This window comes from Ailuropoda melanoleuca, chromosome 9, assembly GCF_002007445.2.
Source record: "Ailuropoda melanoleuca isolate Jingjing chromosome 9, ASM200744v2, whole genome shotgun sequence".
NCBI classification, from domain to species: domain Eukaryota; kingdom Metazoa; phylum Chordata; class Mammalia; order Carnivora; family Ursidae; genus Ailuropoda; species Ailuropoda melanoleuca.
In genome coordinates, this window is record NC_048226.1 from 71,079,630 (window position 1) to 71,098,722 (window position 19,093).

Below are 19,093 nucleotides of genomic sequence, written 5' to 3' on the forward strand. Positions count from 1 at the left end.
ACTAGTAGTGGAGAAAGAAGTGTTTCCAAAATGTGTGCTGTATCTATTATAGTAGATGTTGGATTTTGATGGGCAAATTAAATAGAGATATCAGTGATGTGTTATGTGGTGTCTGTAAGAATTTTCTGATTAAATAGGTATTATATGGGAATATAATCAAATAAGATTTGTCTAAATTTAAGGTTCATCGAATTTTTAATATTTAAATAAAGCTGTATCTTTCCACTACTCTTTTTGTAATGAGTCTTATAGTTGTTATTCTCCATATTTTATAATGTAATATTTTATGGTAATATTTTGCTATTGTGAAGTAATTCGATGGAATATTGTCCTGATGGCCCATGTGTGTACTCATCAATTTGGGAAAATTGAAAGGCATAGAAATCTGTTGGAGCTATTTTAATGTTCTTTTTAAAGTTTATTCAATTAAATTTTTTTCTTTAAATGATAATTAAAAATTCTAAAAGCATTTTCACAGATTTTAAGCAGACTCAGGAATGTCTTGAACAATATGGTCTTACAAGTAACATTGTTTTCACTAATGGTATCTTTCTTCAGCGTCAGTGTTCAGGATTGCCTGTCTATAAATAATTGTAAACTTTTGAATCTTCTTTATTTCTACACTAACTTTATTTTTCTGATTCTGCTAATCTGTAATAGCTTAACCAATTCTCCATCAGTTCTTCTGTATTCTTTTTTTTTTTAATTTTTTTTAATATGGTACGTATTTTATTGTATCTTCCCTACAACTGTGTACAGGATTCTTTCTCAAAAAGATTTGGGGCCCTTTCCTTCAGTGTCGCTTTTTACCTTTTGAGTACATCCACTCATACCCATCTCCTTTGTCTATGTCTGTCCATTACACGATGTGACCACAGAAGAAGTGGACTCCACAAGGAGAAGACACGCAGGTCTGTCTCTTCTACTGCTTTTCTTTGTTATTTTTTCATGTATCTAACTTGTTTCAGAAATTTTTACTATTTTTTATTCATTTCATTATTTTTCATTTTCCTCTAATATAACAAAATGTTAAATCTTGCAGGCATTTTTATTTTAGGTAGTGGTATATTCAACTTTTAACAGCACCTGCTCCAATTAGATTGATAAAATAAATTGATTAATTTTTAGGTAATATGTATATATATATGTGTGTGTGTGTACATATATATGTATGTATTTTTTCCATAAAAAATAAAAATAACTAACTCCAGATCCAAATATATGTATATGTGTATATGCCCATACATATATACATATAGATATATAGTATTTACTCAGTGAGATTAAATTAATAAATTAATCATATTTCATTCTTCAACTTATTTTAGACTTAAACCTCATTTTCAACTTTATTTTACATAATTCTGAAAGTATTTTATTTTTATCATGAGTTCTGCAATATGCTAGACATGTGGAGAACACTAAAGATCTAATACATGTCCTCAACAAGCTCTCAATATCACTGAGGAGTTAAAACATGTGGGTAACATGCTGTGTTTATGTGCCAGTATGGATGATTCTAGCAATATGGTCTACAAAGATATAAAGTCAAATAAAATCTGTTTGGCTACATGGCCAGAAAAGGCTTCACGGAAGAAATCACACTTGAACTGAAACTTGAACATTCATTCAACACTCATTTATTAAGCGCATGTGATGTGGTACTGTTCTAGGTGCTGGAAATAATAGGACACACAAAATAGCTCCCTATCCTTGCAGGCTTTTTCTAGTGTGAGTCTTACGAGTAAATGCAATAATATTACAGGTGTGATGAGAAATCTATGTATGTAGAATACAGTGGAATCATAAAGGATGGTATGATCATTTCCACCTGGAAAGTATGGATTTAGTTCAAGAAAGACTTCATAGGAGAGATAACATGTGAATTAAACATTAAAAACTAGAAAGATGTTGCCCTCGTGTGTAGAGAACATTTCAGGCAGAAGAAACAATATGGAAAAAATGACTTCAAACAAGTTTAGGCAAAAGTAGGCAGGGGAGTGTTTCTGAAGATCATGTAGGTATTGGAACATGTAAAGGAAGAAAGGAACAAGATCAGATAGTTTTTCCTAGAAATATTACTGTGGAAACTATGTAAAAAATGGACTAGAGCAGTAAAAGCAGAAAAATCATTTATGAGGTTATTGCACAGATCACTAAAGAGATGATAATGGACTGACATAAGGTATCAGTAACATAGGAAATTGATGCATGAGAAGTTATATAAAGATGTAGAATCTGTAGGACTTAGTCACTGATTGCTATTGTTGATGCAAGAAAAGGAGGGAATAAGATCATTTCAGGTGACTGAAATGTATGGATAGATGGTGGCATATTCTGTCAGGTTAAGGAATGTAGGTTGAACAAGTTTTAGGGAAAAAAATAAATTCAGTTTGAGGATGGGTTGAGGTTGACATTCCTTTGGAATATTCAGGTATGGCTGTCTAATAGAAGTGATTGAATGTATGGGTCTGGAAACTCAGCAGAGAAGTCTGGCCTAGAGACATAGAATAGAATATCCCAACACTTAACTAATTCCACTGGAATGAATGGAATTGTCAGAAGCATATGAAAAATAAGAGAGCCAAGAATCACATTTCTGGGATTACCAACATTTATTTACATATAAGGAATGGATGAGAGAACAAGACCCAGAAAACCATGATGAAAGGAACTATTGAAAGACAGTAGGATATCTAGAAAAGAATAGAATTCAAGAAAGGAAAGTGTTTCAAGGAGGGTATACTCATCAGAAAAATTCAAGAGTAGAACAAATATTGTTAAATGACAAAACTAACCAATAATGATCTTTGCCTAGTTGGTATTAGTGAAGTTGTAGAAGGTGGAAGCCAGATGGAAGAGAAGAAAAGAGAGATCTAAAAAAAAAAAAAAAAAATGAAGATGAATGTAGACTTGGTGAATGAATGAATGGCTTGGAGAAATTATAAAATGAAGAGTAGCTACCATGGGGGTTACAAGAGAGAACTCACCAAAGGTATGTAGGAAGATGATAGTTTAAGTGAAGAATTTAATTTGTGATGGCATTGGTTCTCTAAGATTGTGTGATTGACTTATTAGCACACTTCAGATAAATTGTTGGAAGTTTGTGGGCAGTCATAGTAGAAAGAAAAAGAGGATGAGGATGTTGAGGGTAGCTGTCAAGGGAAGTGTTTAGATTGATGTGCAAGGGCGCCTGGGTGGCTCAGTTGGTTAAGCATCTACCTTTGGCTCAGGTCATGATCCTGGAGTCCCCGATCGAGTCCTGCATTGGGCTCCCTGCTCAGTGGGAAGTCTGCTGTTCCCTTTGCCCTTCACCCCGCTTGTGCTCTCTCTTGCTCTCTCTCTCTCTCTCAGATAAATAAATAAAATCTTAAGAAAAAAATAAAGTGATATCCAAGATAGATTAGGTAAGATGCTAGTCATGTGAGATCATGTGGTCTTGTTAAATCATGCTCAGATGCAGAGTTTTCTGTGACCTGGAAGTGAAGCATGGATTACAGTTTGGAAAGGAAAGCAAAGTAACAAATTTTGATGTTAGAATTTTTACATAGGCCTTGAAGTCACTGATGGCCTAAGTTTGACAAGAAATGGATGAAGGAAATTGCCCAGGAAGAAGACAGTAGCAGCAAGAAAGTATAATGGTATGAACATAAAGAAGTAAATTTTATGAAATAGAAGAGTAAGCATGTGGAAGCAGCAGAGCAGATCTAGAAGAATGCTGATTCCACTTCTGGGATTCCATATTACTGAAAGTATAAGACGTTGAGCAGTTTCTCCTCAAAATGTTTCTGACAGAGGTACTATTTCTTATGGAAGGGTCAGCTTTCCATTCAGGCTAACAGGTGAGATGAGCCCTCTGAGATGAGGGTGAGAATGCATAAGATTTAAGTAAAAGGAATCGGGCTTCAGAATTCACAGTAGAAAGATTAGGACATGGAAAGGAATTCGGGAAACATTAGACAAAGAAGCTCAGGATAGGTGTGGCTGAGGGTACGGATGGGAAAATGTTACAAAAAGAATAGATGCTAGGAAAAGGAAGGAATGAGCATTGAATACGGTACAGGAGAACAAAGAATGTAAGCTAAGCTTTGGGACGGGGAATTCAACAGATGGAACAAAGGAATCTCCAGGATAGGAATAAAGGTAAAAGGAAAGCACTTAGTTCAGGGAGTTTGAAAATTAGGAAGAGGAGAAGATTGATAACGGAAGCAACTTTTCTTAAGAAAAGAATCAATGCTATCTAGGACATATGTGGAATGGTTAAAATACAGAGGAAAGAGATTTTTGTTGTGTTAGAGTATCAGGTCCTAAATTACTTGTAATTTTTACCTAAACATAACTTGAAGTCTTTCTTAGTATACACTTCAAAGCCGTTGTAACTATAGAATCAACAACGCTTACTGTCCTTCCGGTGGGAGGAAGCTGGAGTGAGCTTTCTCAGTTCCAGTTGTAGACTCCCAACACCATTAGGGGGACTTGATCTTATCAACTAGCCCTGCAGTTAGGATTCCACAAACTCTCCAAAGCCTAGACATAAATGAGGACTAATGCATTCCATTCCAAAGGAAATATGAGAAAGGGGAAAATGATAGAGAAGTAGTAAGAAGAGCTTCAGAGAAAAAGGAGATAATTTTAGAAAACAGTAAATTTTGTAACAAACAATTCGGAATGGAAATTCAGTTGGAAAACTGTTTAATAAAAGTTAGGTGAAGCTAAAGCTTTTCAAAAACTGACTGGAGACTGTGACCAATAAAATAATATCTTTATTAAATTCTCATCACATCTCTAATGAACATGTAAGTTGGTTGTTTCTCTGTATCAAACACTACCTATTAATACTTCGAGCCAAAATGTGATGGGAAAATAATTTCGTAAGGCTAATCATTTTCCTGACATTAAGTTGAAGTGTGTATTTTACATTTTACACCACAAAGGACCTTCATTTCTGTAAATAGGTCCAAGTATGGTCATTGCAACACAATTCTACACAGTAGAACGAAGGAACGGAGTTTGATCACACATTTTGAAGCAGCAAAAAAAACCCCACTAATTTTAGCTCTCACAAATAATAACCAAGTTCTTTTAAATGAGAAGTAGTGAGTTTTATTAGGGTTTACACTTTTCTTCTTACTCTTAAGAAGTTTCGTATGACAATTGCATTTTTTTTTAGATAATTGTAAAACAGATCTTAGAGACCATTTGAAAGAAAGCTGATGATACAAAAGTGATTTTAAAAATACTGTTTGGTAAGTTCCATACGATAACATCTGCTCATGTTTTTGAATTCAAGTTTTAAGTACACAAATTTTCAGAATTACTTGCAGACCCGGTCTAGAGCATCTAGCGATCTTAGTGCTTGCGTAATATGTGTTTTACTCCTAAGGAAATCTCAAAAACAAAAGATGTTTTGTCAGCCATATTTCTTACTAATTCCTTAGGTAAATTATTATATTATAATACTGAAATGATTTCCATAAGTTCAGTTAACATCCTATAATTCTTAATAAAATTATTACTTCACTTCCTGTTACAGTTAGCTAAAGGAAATTTTTCAAAAATAATACAATTACAGTATTGTTTTTAGCATGAAAACAGTTTGTCTTTTTTGTTTTATTTCTGTGATTATCCTGAATGTTGCCCCTTGAGATGTGTTATTCCAAACCTGCATTTCAGTTTTTACAGATTTGCTTGGCATATCTGCCATGTTCTGAATGCTGTGTGCTTTCACTTGACATCTTGTTCTCCTTGTATTATATATATCCTAAAAGGTAAAGAGAAGTAACATTAATCGTAGGGGAAATTTACTATATCTATGAATATGTACACATATAAACACGCGTATAAGCTGTTACTGAAATCTCCCCAAATCTTTCAATTATTGATTTATTATCAGTCTTATCATTACACACAGATTCTACCCATTTTCAGGTATTTTCTATGCATTAATTCTATCCTACCTATATTTAATGGACTCTATTATTGACGAAAGTCTAAGATATAGATACTTAAGATTTGCTCAGTCATGAAAACCATAACTCTGTAGTATACTGAAATTCTGCTAGAAAATGTAAATCAGTCAGTTCCTAAGGAGGAATGGAGTGTCAACTCCCTGTTGATTACTGTGCTGACTACCTTAGACATTACAAGAGACACTGCAGCTTAGAATAGTTCATGTAAGCTTAAGTTTAACATTTTATTAAGTAGTGTTGTGGTATTTTAACCAAAAAAGTATCAAATCAAATATGAGTATATGTGCATCTATATAAAAACATATCACATCTATATGAAAGCTCCTATTAATAAGGTACAATACTTAAGACTAATTCTCTAAAGCTCAAATATAAAAGGAGAGTTTAGAAAATTCTTGAAACTTGAAGTAATAGGAATAGCCACACTTGGAATAAGAATGGTCTTGAGTATTTCTTCCTTGGGTGGGTGGCGTGAGGGAAATTGGAAAGATTATTAGAATAGATTATTAAATATTAATTAATATTAATAAAAGAAAATAGAATAGATTATTAGAATAGGAGTCAAGAGACCTAGTTTTAGCTTTAGTCTTGCTACTGAGCTGTGTGATCCTAGACCCATAATTTCAGATCTCTGGGTTTCAGGTATCTCACTTTTAAATTAGGGTTTGGAATGCATTGTTTTTTAATTTTTTTATAGATAGAAAGTTCCATCTGCCTTGGAAGATACAGCCTGAATTTAAGATATTATTGCGGAATTCTCAAAGTATTGTTCGTGCACTCTGAATGCTGCAACATTCTGTTTTACCTTGGTCTATTGTCCACCTTAGCTCTATTTCCTGAAAATTTCAGTTATTGAGGAAAATATTTGTTCCTATAAGAAATGTTAGCCTGATAAGCAGTCTTAGAGCACAGGCTCTGGAACTAGACTGCCTGATCCGCCCCACCACGTATTTGCTGGGTGATCCTGACAAACTTGCTCTTTGGAGATTCCTCCTCTCAATAGCAGGGGGGATGATAGTACGTCAAAGGGTTATTGTGCGGTTTAAATTCCTTAATATATGAACTGTAAATCACCTAGCCGCAGTGTCTGGTACTTAGTAAGCACTCGATAAGTGAAACTATTCTTTTTATTTTGTAAAATATGTTAAAAACCAGAATTTTTATTTTGAGTCAGGTGTATTGAAGCCCAGACATTTTGATGTGTGGTCCTTCATTATATGATACAAAATTAGTTATTTTTGTTATATGCATCACAAATATCTTCTAGTAGCTTGTGACTTCCAGTCCAGGACGAGGCTGCCATACATACAAACCGGAGCGTGAGAACTGTTGCAGCCAGACCGGAGAGCTTTGTTATTTCCAGGCAACAGAGTTGGGTAGAAAGCAAGAACATTGAAATCCAATCGGTCCAAATTCTAATCCAGTTTCTGTCACCCACTAGGGATGTGACTTTGGGCTGCAGTTAGATTAAAGGGTTAATTATGTTTTAATGAAAGCGTACAAGAGCTTTTCTCTGAAAAGAGCAGGCCTTTCTAAGAATAAAATGAACACATTTCTAAGTCATAAAATTTAAAAACAGAGACGACTACAGTGAGACAGGTATAAACTTCAGAATCTCAAAATCAGCATAAACAAATTGAAAGGCAAACAACAAACTGGGAAATGTATTTGCAGCAACTCAGAGTATTAAGAGGGTTAACATCTGAATCACTTTGACAAATGAATTGTGTAGTCTATAAAATTCTAATAGAAAAATGGCCAAAAGACATGTACAGACATTTCACTAAGCAAGAAATTTAGTGGATAGTAAATATATAAAAAACATTTCATTCCAATCATAAGCAAATAGATGGCTTTGTAAAAAATGAGATACTGTCTTTCATTGTTTAAAAAACAATGATTGAATGCTGGCTAAAGTGTGCTACAAGAATAGAGGCATAATTTAGTATAATCTTCCTAAAAAGTAATTTTTCAATATAAATCAAGAGCCTCAAAAATATTCACAGACTTTTGACCTGATGGAAATAGAGTTCATATAAAAATATATGTACCAAAGTTTCACTAAAGCATTATTTGTAGCAATGAAAAAGATGTTTCCGTGAATGTTGAATAATGGGGGGAATGGCTAAATAAATTATGATACATATGCAACCATTCAATTGAATAATTTTATTGCCATAGAAATTAGAAACACTTAGGTCTGTATTTTTTTGTAATTTGAAAAAAATTGAAAGTGATAACATCTGTAAGGAACCTATCATAGTGTCCTCTCTATACTAGAAAGTAAAAAAATGGTAGTTCCTATTAATTATTACTACTGAAACAAGTTATGCCAAAAGTTTCATTGTCAGCAGATATATAATGTAAACAATGAATAACAAAATTGAGTATTTAAAATGAGAATAAAAGTAAAATAGGAATAAAAATCCAAAGCAGAGACTATTAAAATGTCTATAAAATAGCCCAATAATATGTAAACTTGATTACGCTAGACTCAAATCCTTCTCTAGGCATCAAAATGGCATAATAAGCTATCCTATAACATAATTGGCTTCTATAAAGGAGAGTTTATGCTTGAAATTTTTATTCTAGTGGTGTTAAGGTATTTCACATCCGAAAAATGCATTTGTTTAACAAATATCTACTCAACATTTTCGTATGCTAAGCCTTATTCTAGGTGCTGGGAACATAATGTATCTCTCCTGTCATGGAAATTATATTCTTGGGAGAGCAAATAGTCACTGAACAAGACAAGTTTAGATTATTATAAGTACTATTATTTAAAACCCTTATGTACTTAGTGTGACTCGGGTGGGAAGGCATTATTTTAGATGGAGCAATCTAGGAAGTCTTTCTGAAGAGGTGATAATTTGAATTAAACCAGAAGAGTAAGAAGAAACAAACTATGCAAAGGAGCCAGGAGATAAAACATAAGTAATCAAGATCAATATACAGCAGATAAAGTCAGGACATTTCAAGTTCAGAAGAGGAGAATGATTTTTTCTACAAATCTTCCTTTTCTGAGAAGACATTTAAGTGTCCACGATGGATGAAAGAGTTTTAAATATTGAAGATTTGCAGGAAGATGAAGGGATAAAATAGAGCCCTGGACAGTAAAGTTATGGTTAAAATATTTTTTTTAATCATTTGAGTTGAAAGGAAAGGATAATATGTAATAAGTTAGTAATCAAGTTATTTAGTATTAGTTTGTACACAATACTAAGTATTCGTTAGCACGTGGTTAAAATTAGTTATGATTGTTTTCAGATCACTTTCTTCCTCTTCGCTCACTTAAAGCTCTATACTTTTACATCTATAATGAAAGCATTATAATACAAAAGGGTTGGCATGAAAGATAAATCAGTTTCATATGAAAGAGGGTAAGTTGGCATGAATAATGCTATATTGAAGATAATTGCTAAGGGAATTTAAATTAGATCACAATTCAACCGAAGAGAAGGATGTTATTTGACAGATAGATGATAGTTTCTTTTTTTAGCCTGTATGAAGGCTTTAGGGGTGAGGTATGGGATGTGGGAGTAAGGATGAGGGAGGGAACTGATGGTAGGAAAGGCAAAGTTTAATGGAAAGCAAAGAGATAATAAGTAAAAGTGATTAGATTCATTAATTATGTGACATAACTGATGGGGAGATCATAGTTATAGATTATAAGGTCATGAAGAATCTGAAGGAGGTTGATAGGCCATTTCAGAGTAAAGGAATGAGAATCAGAAGGAATCTTTAAAAAGAAGATTAAACATTAAAAATGACTATATTATAGATTAAGGTTGGGTCATATGGAAATAAAGTGTGACCAAAAAAAAAAAAAAAAGCCAAAGAGAAGATGATGCAGTTAGAAGAGGAAAAGGGGGGGGGAATGTTAAAAGGAAGGAATGTGGGAGCAAAAAAAGAATCAAATAAGAGTTGGGTGCTATGGGAGTGTATGTGAAAGAGAGAGAAACACAAGAGAAGAGAGTCCTTTCATGACTTAAGTATTTCAGATCATAAGTTTTGGGAAACAGACCAATCTCAGTCATCTGCTAGTTATATGACCTTGTACAAATTTTCTAATAAGTAAAATTGTGAAAATAGTCTTATCACATACAGTTGTACTGATTAAGTGACATGATCATAATACATGCAAAACTCTAAGCACTATTCTCAGCATGTGTGAAGTATTATTCTTGTTAAGATGTTAATTATTCAGGAACATTAGAATTAAGTTCTAGAATACAAGATTTTAACCATGTACTCTTAAAAGCCTTGTTATATTTTATTTTCTATGTGTTGATCAAGTAAAATTAAACATTACTGAAAAAAAATTAACAGCTAGACAAAAATCTGGTCAGTGGTTATCTGGGCTGGCAGGGAGAGTATTGACTACAAACAGGTGACACCAGGGAACTTTTTACAGTGACAGAAATACTCTGTATCTTGATTGTAGTGAGGCTGAATGCCTATATACATTTGTCAGATGTCATAGGACTTTGCACCTAAATAGTGTCAATTATAATTTATGTTTGTATGCCTCCATAAATCTGACTTTAAAAATAACTGAAAATACACAAAATTTAAATGAATTTTTTGATATATTACCCAAATAGTACTAAATATATGCTAATAGAAAATATTATTTCATCTGACACATCCCAAGCAATTAACAGCCAAGTCCCATCCCCAGATAGAGTTCAGGGGCATGGTAATGGATGGGGTTAGCCTATAACTTCATAACACAGAGAGAAGAGATGACCATAGTGGTTAAACTAGCAAACAAAGGAAGACCTAGAGCTCTAAATCTGAAGCAGTGGTCAAGAAACCAAGAAAGAGCGAGAACAGTATTTAGGGTTGACAGTTGCAAGAACAGGCAAGACATAAACAAAGGTATAGATTCTGGATATTCTGGATATTCATTAATAACAACTAAAGGAAGAAGAACAGATATGAAAAATAATGTTAAATTGTTTTGGACAAACTGAGTTTTAGGTACTGATGGAAAATCCATTTAGGGATGGCTAGGAGACAACTAGAAATGTGCATCTTAAGCTTACAGGAGAGGCAGGAGTTAAAGGTAAGAGCCTTCAGCAGTCAACATTTTGGATAATTAAGTCACCGTGGTATAAATTATTTTAACCATAATTGAGTTTAGGACCCATTATAAGTACAATTTTTTATTTCTAGTTTACAGATTGAAAAATTAAGGTACAGATCAGTTAATAACTTATTCCAGTCATTCAAAGCTGGAATTTAAAACCTAAGCAATTGGGCTTAATGCTAAAATCCATGCCCTTAACCTCAGGAAATGGGGTCTTTACCTGTGACAAGGGAGAAGATATGGAAATGTTAAAGCCAAGAAGCTGGGACATGGGCAGTGAACACCATTAGAGAACAATGCTAGATGTCTAGAAAAAGGAGAAAAGGAAGAGAGGAATTCAGAAGGGGAGATTTAATTAGGTCAACAGAGACCAACTCATTCAAGTTTGCAGTTTATTTCGGATCCTCAGTGTAACTACGTATTCCTACGTGAGTATTTGGAAAGTTGAATCACGTTCAGCCTGGTCTCTCACTTGGGCTGGTCTCTCCTGGTGTCTGCATCGAATCCTCATCTGTCTCTGAGAGTGATCCTACCTACCTTTTGTTCCTCTTTCTTCTCAGTATTGAACAGAAGCATTTCAGGAGATGTCCCTATTCGAGAAACATTTAGGATGCTTTCCTTTGAATTCTGAGGGACATGAGTTACTCTGTATGGTTCTTTTAATTCCCTTGACTGATAGTAGTCATCATAAGCACCTATGGAAAAAGATAAACAGCTTGATATACAAGCATGAGTATTATTTAAAATCCCTATATTTAAATAGTTCCTTTTCTCATTGTAAACAATTATGCCCAATTTAGGTGATCCCAATTTAATGGAAAGTATTTATTTAGCTAACATGTATATGTATGTATTATATATATAGATATGTAATATATCTATATATATATAATCTCCTTTATCCATTCATCAGATAGATCCTTGGGCTCTTTCTATAATTTCGCTATTGTAGACAATGCTACTAAAACTTTGGAGTGCATGTATCCCTTTGAATTAGTATTTTTGTATTCTTAGGGTAAATACCTAGTAGTGCTATTGCTGGATCATAGGGTAGTTCTAATTTTAACTTTTTGAGGAATCTCCATACTGTTTTCCAGAGTGGCCGCACCAATTTGCAATCCCGCCAACAGTGCACAAGGGTTCTTTTTTCTCCATATCCTTGCCAGCGCTTGTTTCTTCCATTTTTTTATTTTTGCCATTCTGACAGGTGAGGGGTGATATCTCATTGTAGTTTTGATTTGCAGTTCCCTGATGATGAGTAATGGTGAGCATCTTTTCATGTGTCTCTTGGCCATCGGTGTGTCTTCTTTAGAGAAATTTCTATTCATGTCTTCTGCCCGTTTTTAAGTTGATTATTTGGTTTTTGGTTGTTGAGTTTTACAAGTTCTTTATATATTTTGGATACTAGCCCTTTATCAGATATGTCATTTGTAAATATCTTCCCCATTTCATAAGTTGCCTTTTAGTTTTGTTGATTGTTTCCTTCATTATGCAGAAGCTTTTTAGAGTAAATAGGCTATCACAGGAGTTTTAGAAATGCTGAAATGAAACCTAAAGAAATGAAAACTAAAGAAGTAATCAGTATGAACAATAGCAAATATCACAAAAATTGATTTTGGGGGGATTTATATTGTTTGGGTTTCCATTTTTATTAGTTACATACCTTAGAGCCAACATTTTGGTAATCATTACCATTTCTTTTCTATACAATCTTTGTGAGATGGTTAGAATTCTTTATATAGGAAAAAATTGACAGACTAAACACAATTTCATAAGCAAAATATCTAACTAATTGAAAATCCAAAATTTCACCATGTGTTTGGAATCATACCATGACTATTTTTTAAAAAGAATTTAGAGTATCAATATTAAGGCTAAATACAAGTTGGAATGCAGAGATTTCAATTTTAATGTAATGTGGGCAAATTTAGATACATTTTTAATTATAGCACGTAGAATATACTATCTGAGTTTCCAGTATTCATAAGAAAAAATATATGGGTCTCTTCCTAGAATAGGCCTCATTACTGTTTTTGTATGATGGACATTTTTATTTTTTTATGATTTAAGTTACTATTCTCAGCGTTTCTAAGTATACTTAAATTTCTGTTTCTAAATTAACATAAATGTAAAGTTGCATTTAAATTTCTTCATGATGCTCCTCTCAAACCTTCCATGCAATCTGCGATAAGTATATTAGTGGATGTAGTTGAAATATATCTCATGGCTATGTTAATTGGGCCCAGATGTGGGACACAGTGGTCTTTCATAATATGTCCTACCCAACCATAATAAGATGGGGACAAGTCGTATACACAGGGCAATAATATGTGCTGCTCTGTGGATCATCTCTTCCTCAAGGTAGATTTTTTCCATTAGGAAAAGGTGGGAGATTCCAAAGTGCTTAACACATATGGGGAATAGTTTATAACTCAATGAATCTGATTCATGTTTCTATCTTTTATCAGTGGTTATTGCACTTTCTCTTAAAAGCAATTTTTATAATAACCATTATATTCCTTCTCTGAAAGACTTTAACTTGAAAATTTAGTTTATCCTGTAAGATACATTTTGTTTTTTCAAAGAGACAGGAATTGTGACTAACAAGTTAGTTATTTGAAAGTTACTAATATTTTCTTTTAAATACCTCACTGTATACGAGGGGGGGATGTATACAGTAAAACAATTACACTTGAGCTAGTCTAAGAGATCCTCCTAGTCTCCTATATTAGATCATCCTTATAATTCTTTTTGCTGGTCGAGATCTCTGGTTTACGGAACTTTCAATATAGTTTGTGTCTATCTCTCTGCCTCTCCCAGCCAGGCTCACTCTTAAGATCTCTCTCTCTCTATCTCTTTCCTCCCTCCCTCTTTTCCTTGTCTTTCTCCTTCCTTCTCTTCATCTCATTTCTGTCCCTGTCCCTGTATGTACACACACACACACACACACACACACACACACACACACACACAGTAGAATGCAATACCAGGGCAAACAGTAGGGATTTCTAGACCACTTTACACTATTTATATTGATGAAATAGATATGATAATATAAAAGAACAAACACACATTATTTGGCCTCAAAATTAACCAACCAGATAGTTTTATAGCAGAAGAAATCATAAAGAATATCTGGTCCAAAATTATTAATTTTACAGATAGTGAATTTTATGGCCAGAAAGGTAAGTGTGGTGCTTACAGTTATAAGGCTTGTGTAATCAAGACTTGAACCCAAGTCTTGTCTCTTCTTATCTTTTAAACCAGTGCTGTTTTTAAGATTTTGTTCACTCCTATGTATCATAAATATACTCATCACCCTAAACCTGGACAGTTCCAAAGTCCCATCAACTCTGTAATGGTTATCTGCCCTACACTCTCCATACACAAAACTCTGACTTTCCCCCATAGGCCAAAGATACCCTGATTTTAAATGTTGAAACTTAAAATGGTGCTAAAATGCAAGTCTTCCGAATGATAAAATCTCAGTAATTCTATTTACTGAATTTAGGTGTCAAAAACAGATATATTCTGTTTCCTTAAATCACTGAGTCACTCCTAATAACCTAATAACGTATGTCCTAAAGTAGTTTAAATACCAGTTTCTTTTGACTGTAGGGAAAGGAGTCTGTGCAATTTGCTATAGCATCTCCTTTGAAGTATTACTTAATGAATATGGCAGAGAGTTAACAGAGAAATAGCAGATAGATATACACAGCAACAGGTAACCTAATATCTAAAATAGGTAGTCAAGGTTTAGAACGTAATTTAAAAGCCTTTGAGCTTCAAGGTAGTACAATGGTTTTGTAAGTTTCTAGAGCCTTTATGTTTCAGTTAATTCCATGTTTCACTGAGGCACATATGGAGTTCAGTCTTCTACATTCCTAGGAGCAGAAGAAAGATCATTTTATAAGCAAACACATTATAAACCAAACCACATTATATATTCTTTCATTCCCAATATGTTAGCTCCTAGTAACCACAGTAGAAATATCCTCAAAATTGATTGATTTGGAAATAAGTATTCCTCGAAATTTGTGTATCTTAGTTGCATGGGTAAGATTAAGTGTGTTTGAGCAAAGGGAAAAGAAGAGAGAGAAAGGCAAACCAAGAAATAGACTTAACTATAAGAACAAACTGATGGTTACCAGACGGGAGGTGGAAGGGGCATAGGGGAAATAGGCGATGGGGATTAAGGAATGTGCTTGTGATGAGCACTGGGTGCTGTATGGAAGCGTTGAAATCAGTGTATTGGACACCTGAAACTAATATACTGTATGTTAACGCACTGGAATTTAAATAAAAACTTAAAAAGATAAAGTTTGTTTATACTTTAAAAGAAAATGCTTCCGTTTGCCCCAGTACTGAAGCGGAAATAATCTGGTACGTAATTTACAATTTTTATCTCAATATTTATTTCCATACTTTTTAAATTTAACTCATTCCAATGTTTGTTATTCTCTGCATTACATGTAGTTAAAGAAATAATTTAGCTAACAAATGTGTACTTTTTATGAGTTTCTAGTATATAATAAAGTTCTAGTATTAAAAAAATCAAAATTTATTAAGTGATTATGAAGAAGTGATTATGAAGTGATTATGAAGAAATCATTTTAAAATAACTTCAAAAACTTTTGTTGCATAATTTCTTAAGTCCCACATTTGAAAAACCTGATAAGGAAAATTTTAAAACATGCCAGGTCACTTTTTGTTTTAATATTCATAAAAAATTGAGAAGATCTGCACTTTATTATGTTTGGAAATATTTCTCATTAATATACCATTTTCAATCAATACACCCAAATGCTTTTATTTAACAAATAAATATGTATCCCTAAGATAAATTAAGCAATGAATGATTGTATATTTGCATTTTAAAAATTATTTAACATTTATTTCCAAAGCACTTTTATCAAATCATGACAAAAATACAGGTTTTCAAACTGAGTAACTTGTCCTTTTTCACAAAAGCACTATGTTTTGTGTTTTTTAAAGTAATATTTTTCTTCTGTATAGTGCCTTTGTGGACATTCTATAAGCTATATAGTGACCCAAATAAGAAAACAATAGCACTTAATTTCAATAACCAGCAATAACTGCTAACATTCTGGTGTATAAATCTTAATTTTTCCCCTCTCGTCTTTTGTATAGGTTATGTGTATATATATTTTTATGAGTATATATATTTTTTAAATTATAGTTTATAAACTATAGTACTATATCATCATTTAATCTGTTTTATAATTACCGATTGCAATGTCTTTATTTTACATTTATATATGTCAATACACATGCACATCATAGGCATTCTTTCTCATGGCTGCGTCGTAGTATCTATAGATAAACCGTTAAGTGCAGTTTACTATCCCCTGTTGTTGGCCATTTAGAGTTTCTTTTTGTAGGCCTTTACAATTTTCAAACAATGTAGCAATAAGTATACTTGTATGTACATCTTGCACATTGATTTCTTTAGGAACAATCCTGGGAAGTGAAATTTCAGGTTCAAACATAGACCATTGTAAAGCCCTGATACAGAGTACCAAATACGTTGTGTTTTTGAGCAATTTACTTTTTATCATTGTACATCAGGTACTTTGGAAAACATTCATATAGATGACCATCAATTTTTTTGTCAAAAGCTGTCAATGACTGTCAATCTGAAAAACAAATTTTTTCACAGTTAACAGAGATTGAAAGACAATAAAATATTCAGTAAAAGTCAAGGACACTATTTTCTTTTTGAATTGCTTGGCCTTTGAAAACAATAATGTAACAAAATACTACATTTCTCTTTTATCTCACATATTTTTTTTATTCTTTATCTCATTATATCTTATGTAGTCATTTTAACAATTTCTATTCCAGTCCTCTGACTAGTGAAAGACATTAATAAGTTATTTTTATAGTCTATCCTACTGAAACTAGAAAATAGACATAAGTAACCATGCTTTCTCCTGTAATAATTGTCACCTTGAAGTGGGCAGGTAGAGATTGCATCTGTGGTTATACCTTTTTCTTTATTGCACTTTATTTGGTACATACCTACATGCATTTAGAGATTATGTGAATTTGGCCCTTTTAGCTTTATTCGTTTGAAATATGTTAATTCTGTCACTGTCATCATTGTCTGTAGTCTTTTGTTCTGTTCCTCTTCCACTTTGTATTTTCTTGGAAGAAAAGTTTGTAAACTAGGATTCAATAGGATAGTTACCAAAAGTAATTTTTTCCTTTCCTCAATGGTTTGGCAAAATATACTTAATTTTAAAAATATGTTTCTTCTGTATGTATAAGTAATATACTCCTTTAACCTCAATCAGAAAAATGTCTCAGATAATATTTTGTCTTATGCTCAGATTCCATTTATTACATCTCTCTGTATTTTATGAAAATCAATTTGATTTGTTAAAGCTACACTTTATCCATATTGTTATCAAGTGTTTGGCGGAGTTTCAACACAAGACAGTTTTATATTTCCTATGATGGATCTTTTTGCCAGTAGGATACTTTACTGTCTAAGGATATCATTTTCTGTGAAGTGTTTTCTTTATGAGAATAGGTTGATAAAAATGTAGAAAAGAAATGGAAGACTTCGTAGGAGCCAAATAGTTTTGGAGAGAGGAATGTCTGGTTACTGTTTGTCCTAAGGATTAGCCTGATAGGAGAATTTAAAGTTGAAAGTTAAAAGTGTATTTACCAGTTTGTTGACTATATATCCGGTAAGATGGTCACTTGAGATTTCATTAGGGCTCTAACAAAGAACTTTCCATCTAAGGTTTGTCTGTAGATGGTAATTGAGTCTGGAGAGGACAGATGTGTTTGAGATTGGAATTTAGTTGATAACATATTTAAATAATTATATCACTCTATTTGCATCTTTGTTTACTTATAGCAAATACAAATTAATATTCTTCTTAGCCCCCTCCCCCACAATGATTTGGCTCATAGACCAAATCAGGTGTGCTGCCTGTTTTGTAGATAAGGTTTTCATAGAACAGTGACGCTCATTTGTGTATGCATTGTCTATACCTGCTTTCGTGTTATAGTGGCAGAGTTGTGGTAGAAAATACGGTCTGCAAAGCCTAAGATACTTATTATCAGTCCTTTACAGAACAAGTTTGTCAACTCCTGCCAGTATATATCACATTACTACCTGGTAATTAAAAAGAATTTGATTAGCTTTATAGGAGGCTGATGAGCAGAAAGTAGTCTAAATATTAGAAAATGTATATATATGTATGTATGTGTATATATCTGTATGTATGTATATATATTTAAATATGAATATATAAAATGTGTTCAAACTTCTTTGTCTGTTGGTGCTATTTATATTACTATACTCTCTTGCTACCGTGATATCAAAATGAAACTTTTTAAAAGAACTTCCCAAACACTCAATTTTGCTAATATTCTTTAAGTACATATAATTTTTTTGATGCAGGGATGGCTTTTTTGTTCCCTTGCCTTTGAAGAAAATAAATATATTTACCTGAGAATATCTCTTAAGGTACAAATAATTTCGAAATTGTATTTTCATAAGCTAATAGACATTTATACTTCACTGTACTTCACATTCATATCATGGAGGCACTCACTTGATTTTATGTATCATTCAGTTTATATCAATATGACACGTATCCCTATTTTACAATTTGGCACAGACTTAATCAAATCATTATTAAAGTGAGACTCGTAAAAGGAACAAATTGCCTCACTTTATCGAATAGTTGACTTAAATTAGCTGTTATACTTAGAGGTCCTGTAATAAAGACTCTTTATACATTCTTTTATTTAGGATTTTCTTACTCCTTTTTGAAATTTTTTTTTAATCTTATTTTAAATTAATCGGTTTTTACTTAAAATTTGTTACCCACAAGAATTATCTGATATACAATGAGATTTTTTTCAGGATACGTATTAAAATACTTATTTTTGAATAGGCACACTTTTGTCTAGAGATCTTTACTGCAGTTTTCAGGTTATGATGTTAAGCAAGGGGTATATATGTGTTTGTTTACATTCCTCCCCACACTCA

At 32.8% G+C, this 19,093-nt stretch overlaps 1 protein-coding gene across 49 annotated transcripts in view; it reads left to right on the forward strand.

The window, feature by feature from the left end:
- Positions 1-19,093, forward strand: part of RIMS2 (regulating synaptic membrane exocytosis 2) — a 611,447-nt gene that overhangs the window by 439,874 nt on the left and 152,480 nt on the right. For 7 of the 49 annotated variants that reach the window (XM_034668431.1, XM_034668417.1, XM_034668423.1 and 4 more), the window contains one exon: positions 879-911. The exons of the other annotated variants lie outside the window; for them this stretch is intronic. In XM_034668431.1, the coding sequence (XP_034524322.1) occupies positions 879-911 (33 nt within the window). The remainder of the gene's footprint in view (positions 1-878; positions 912-19,093) is intronic. 49 annotated transcript variants of the gene reach the window in all.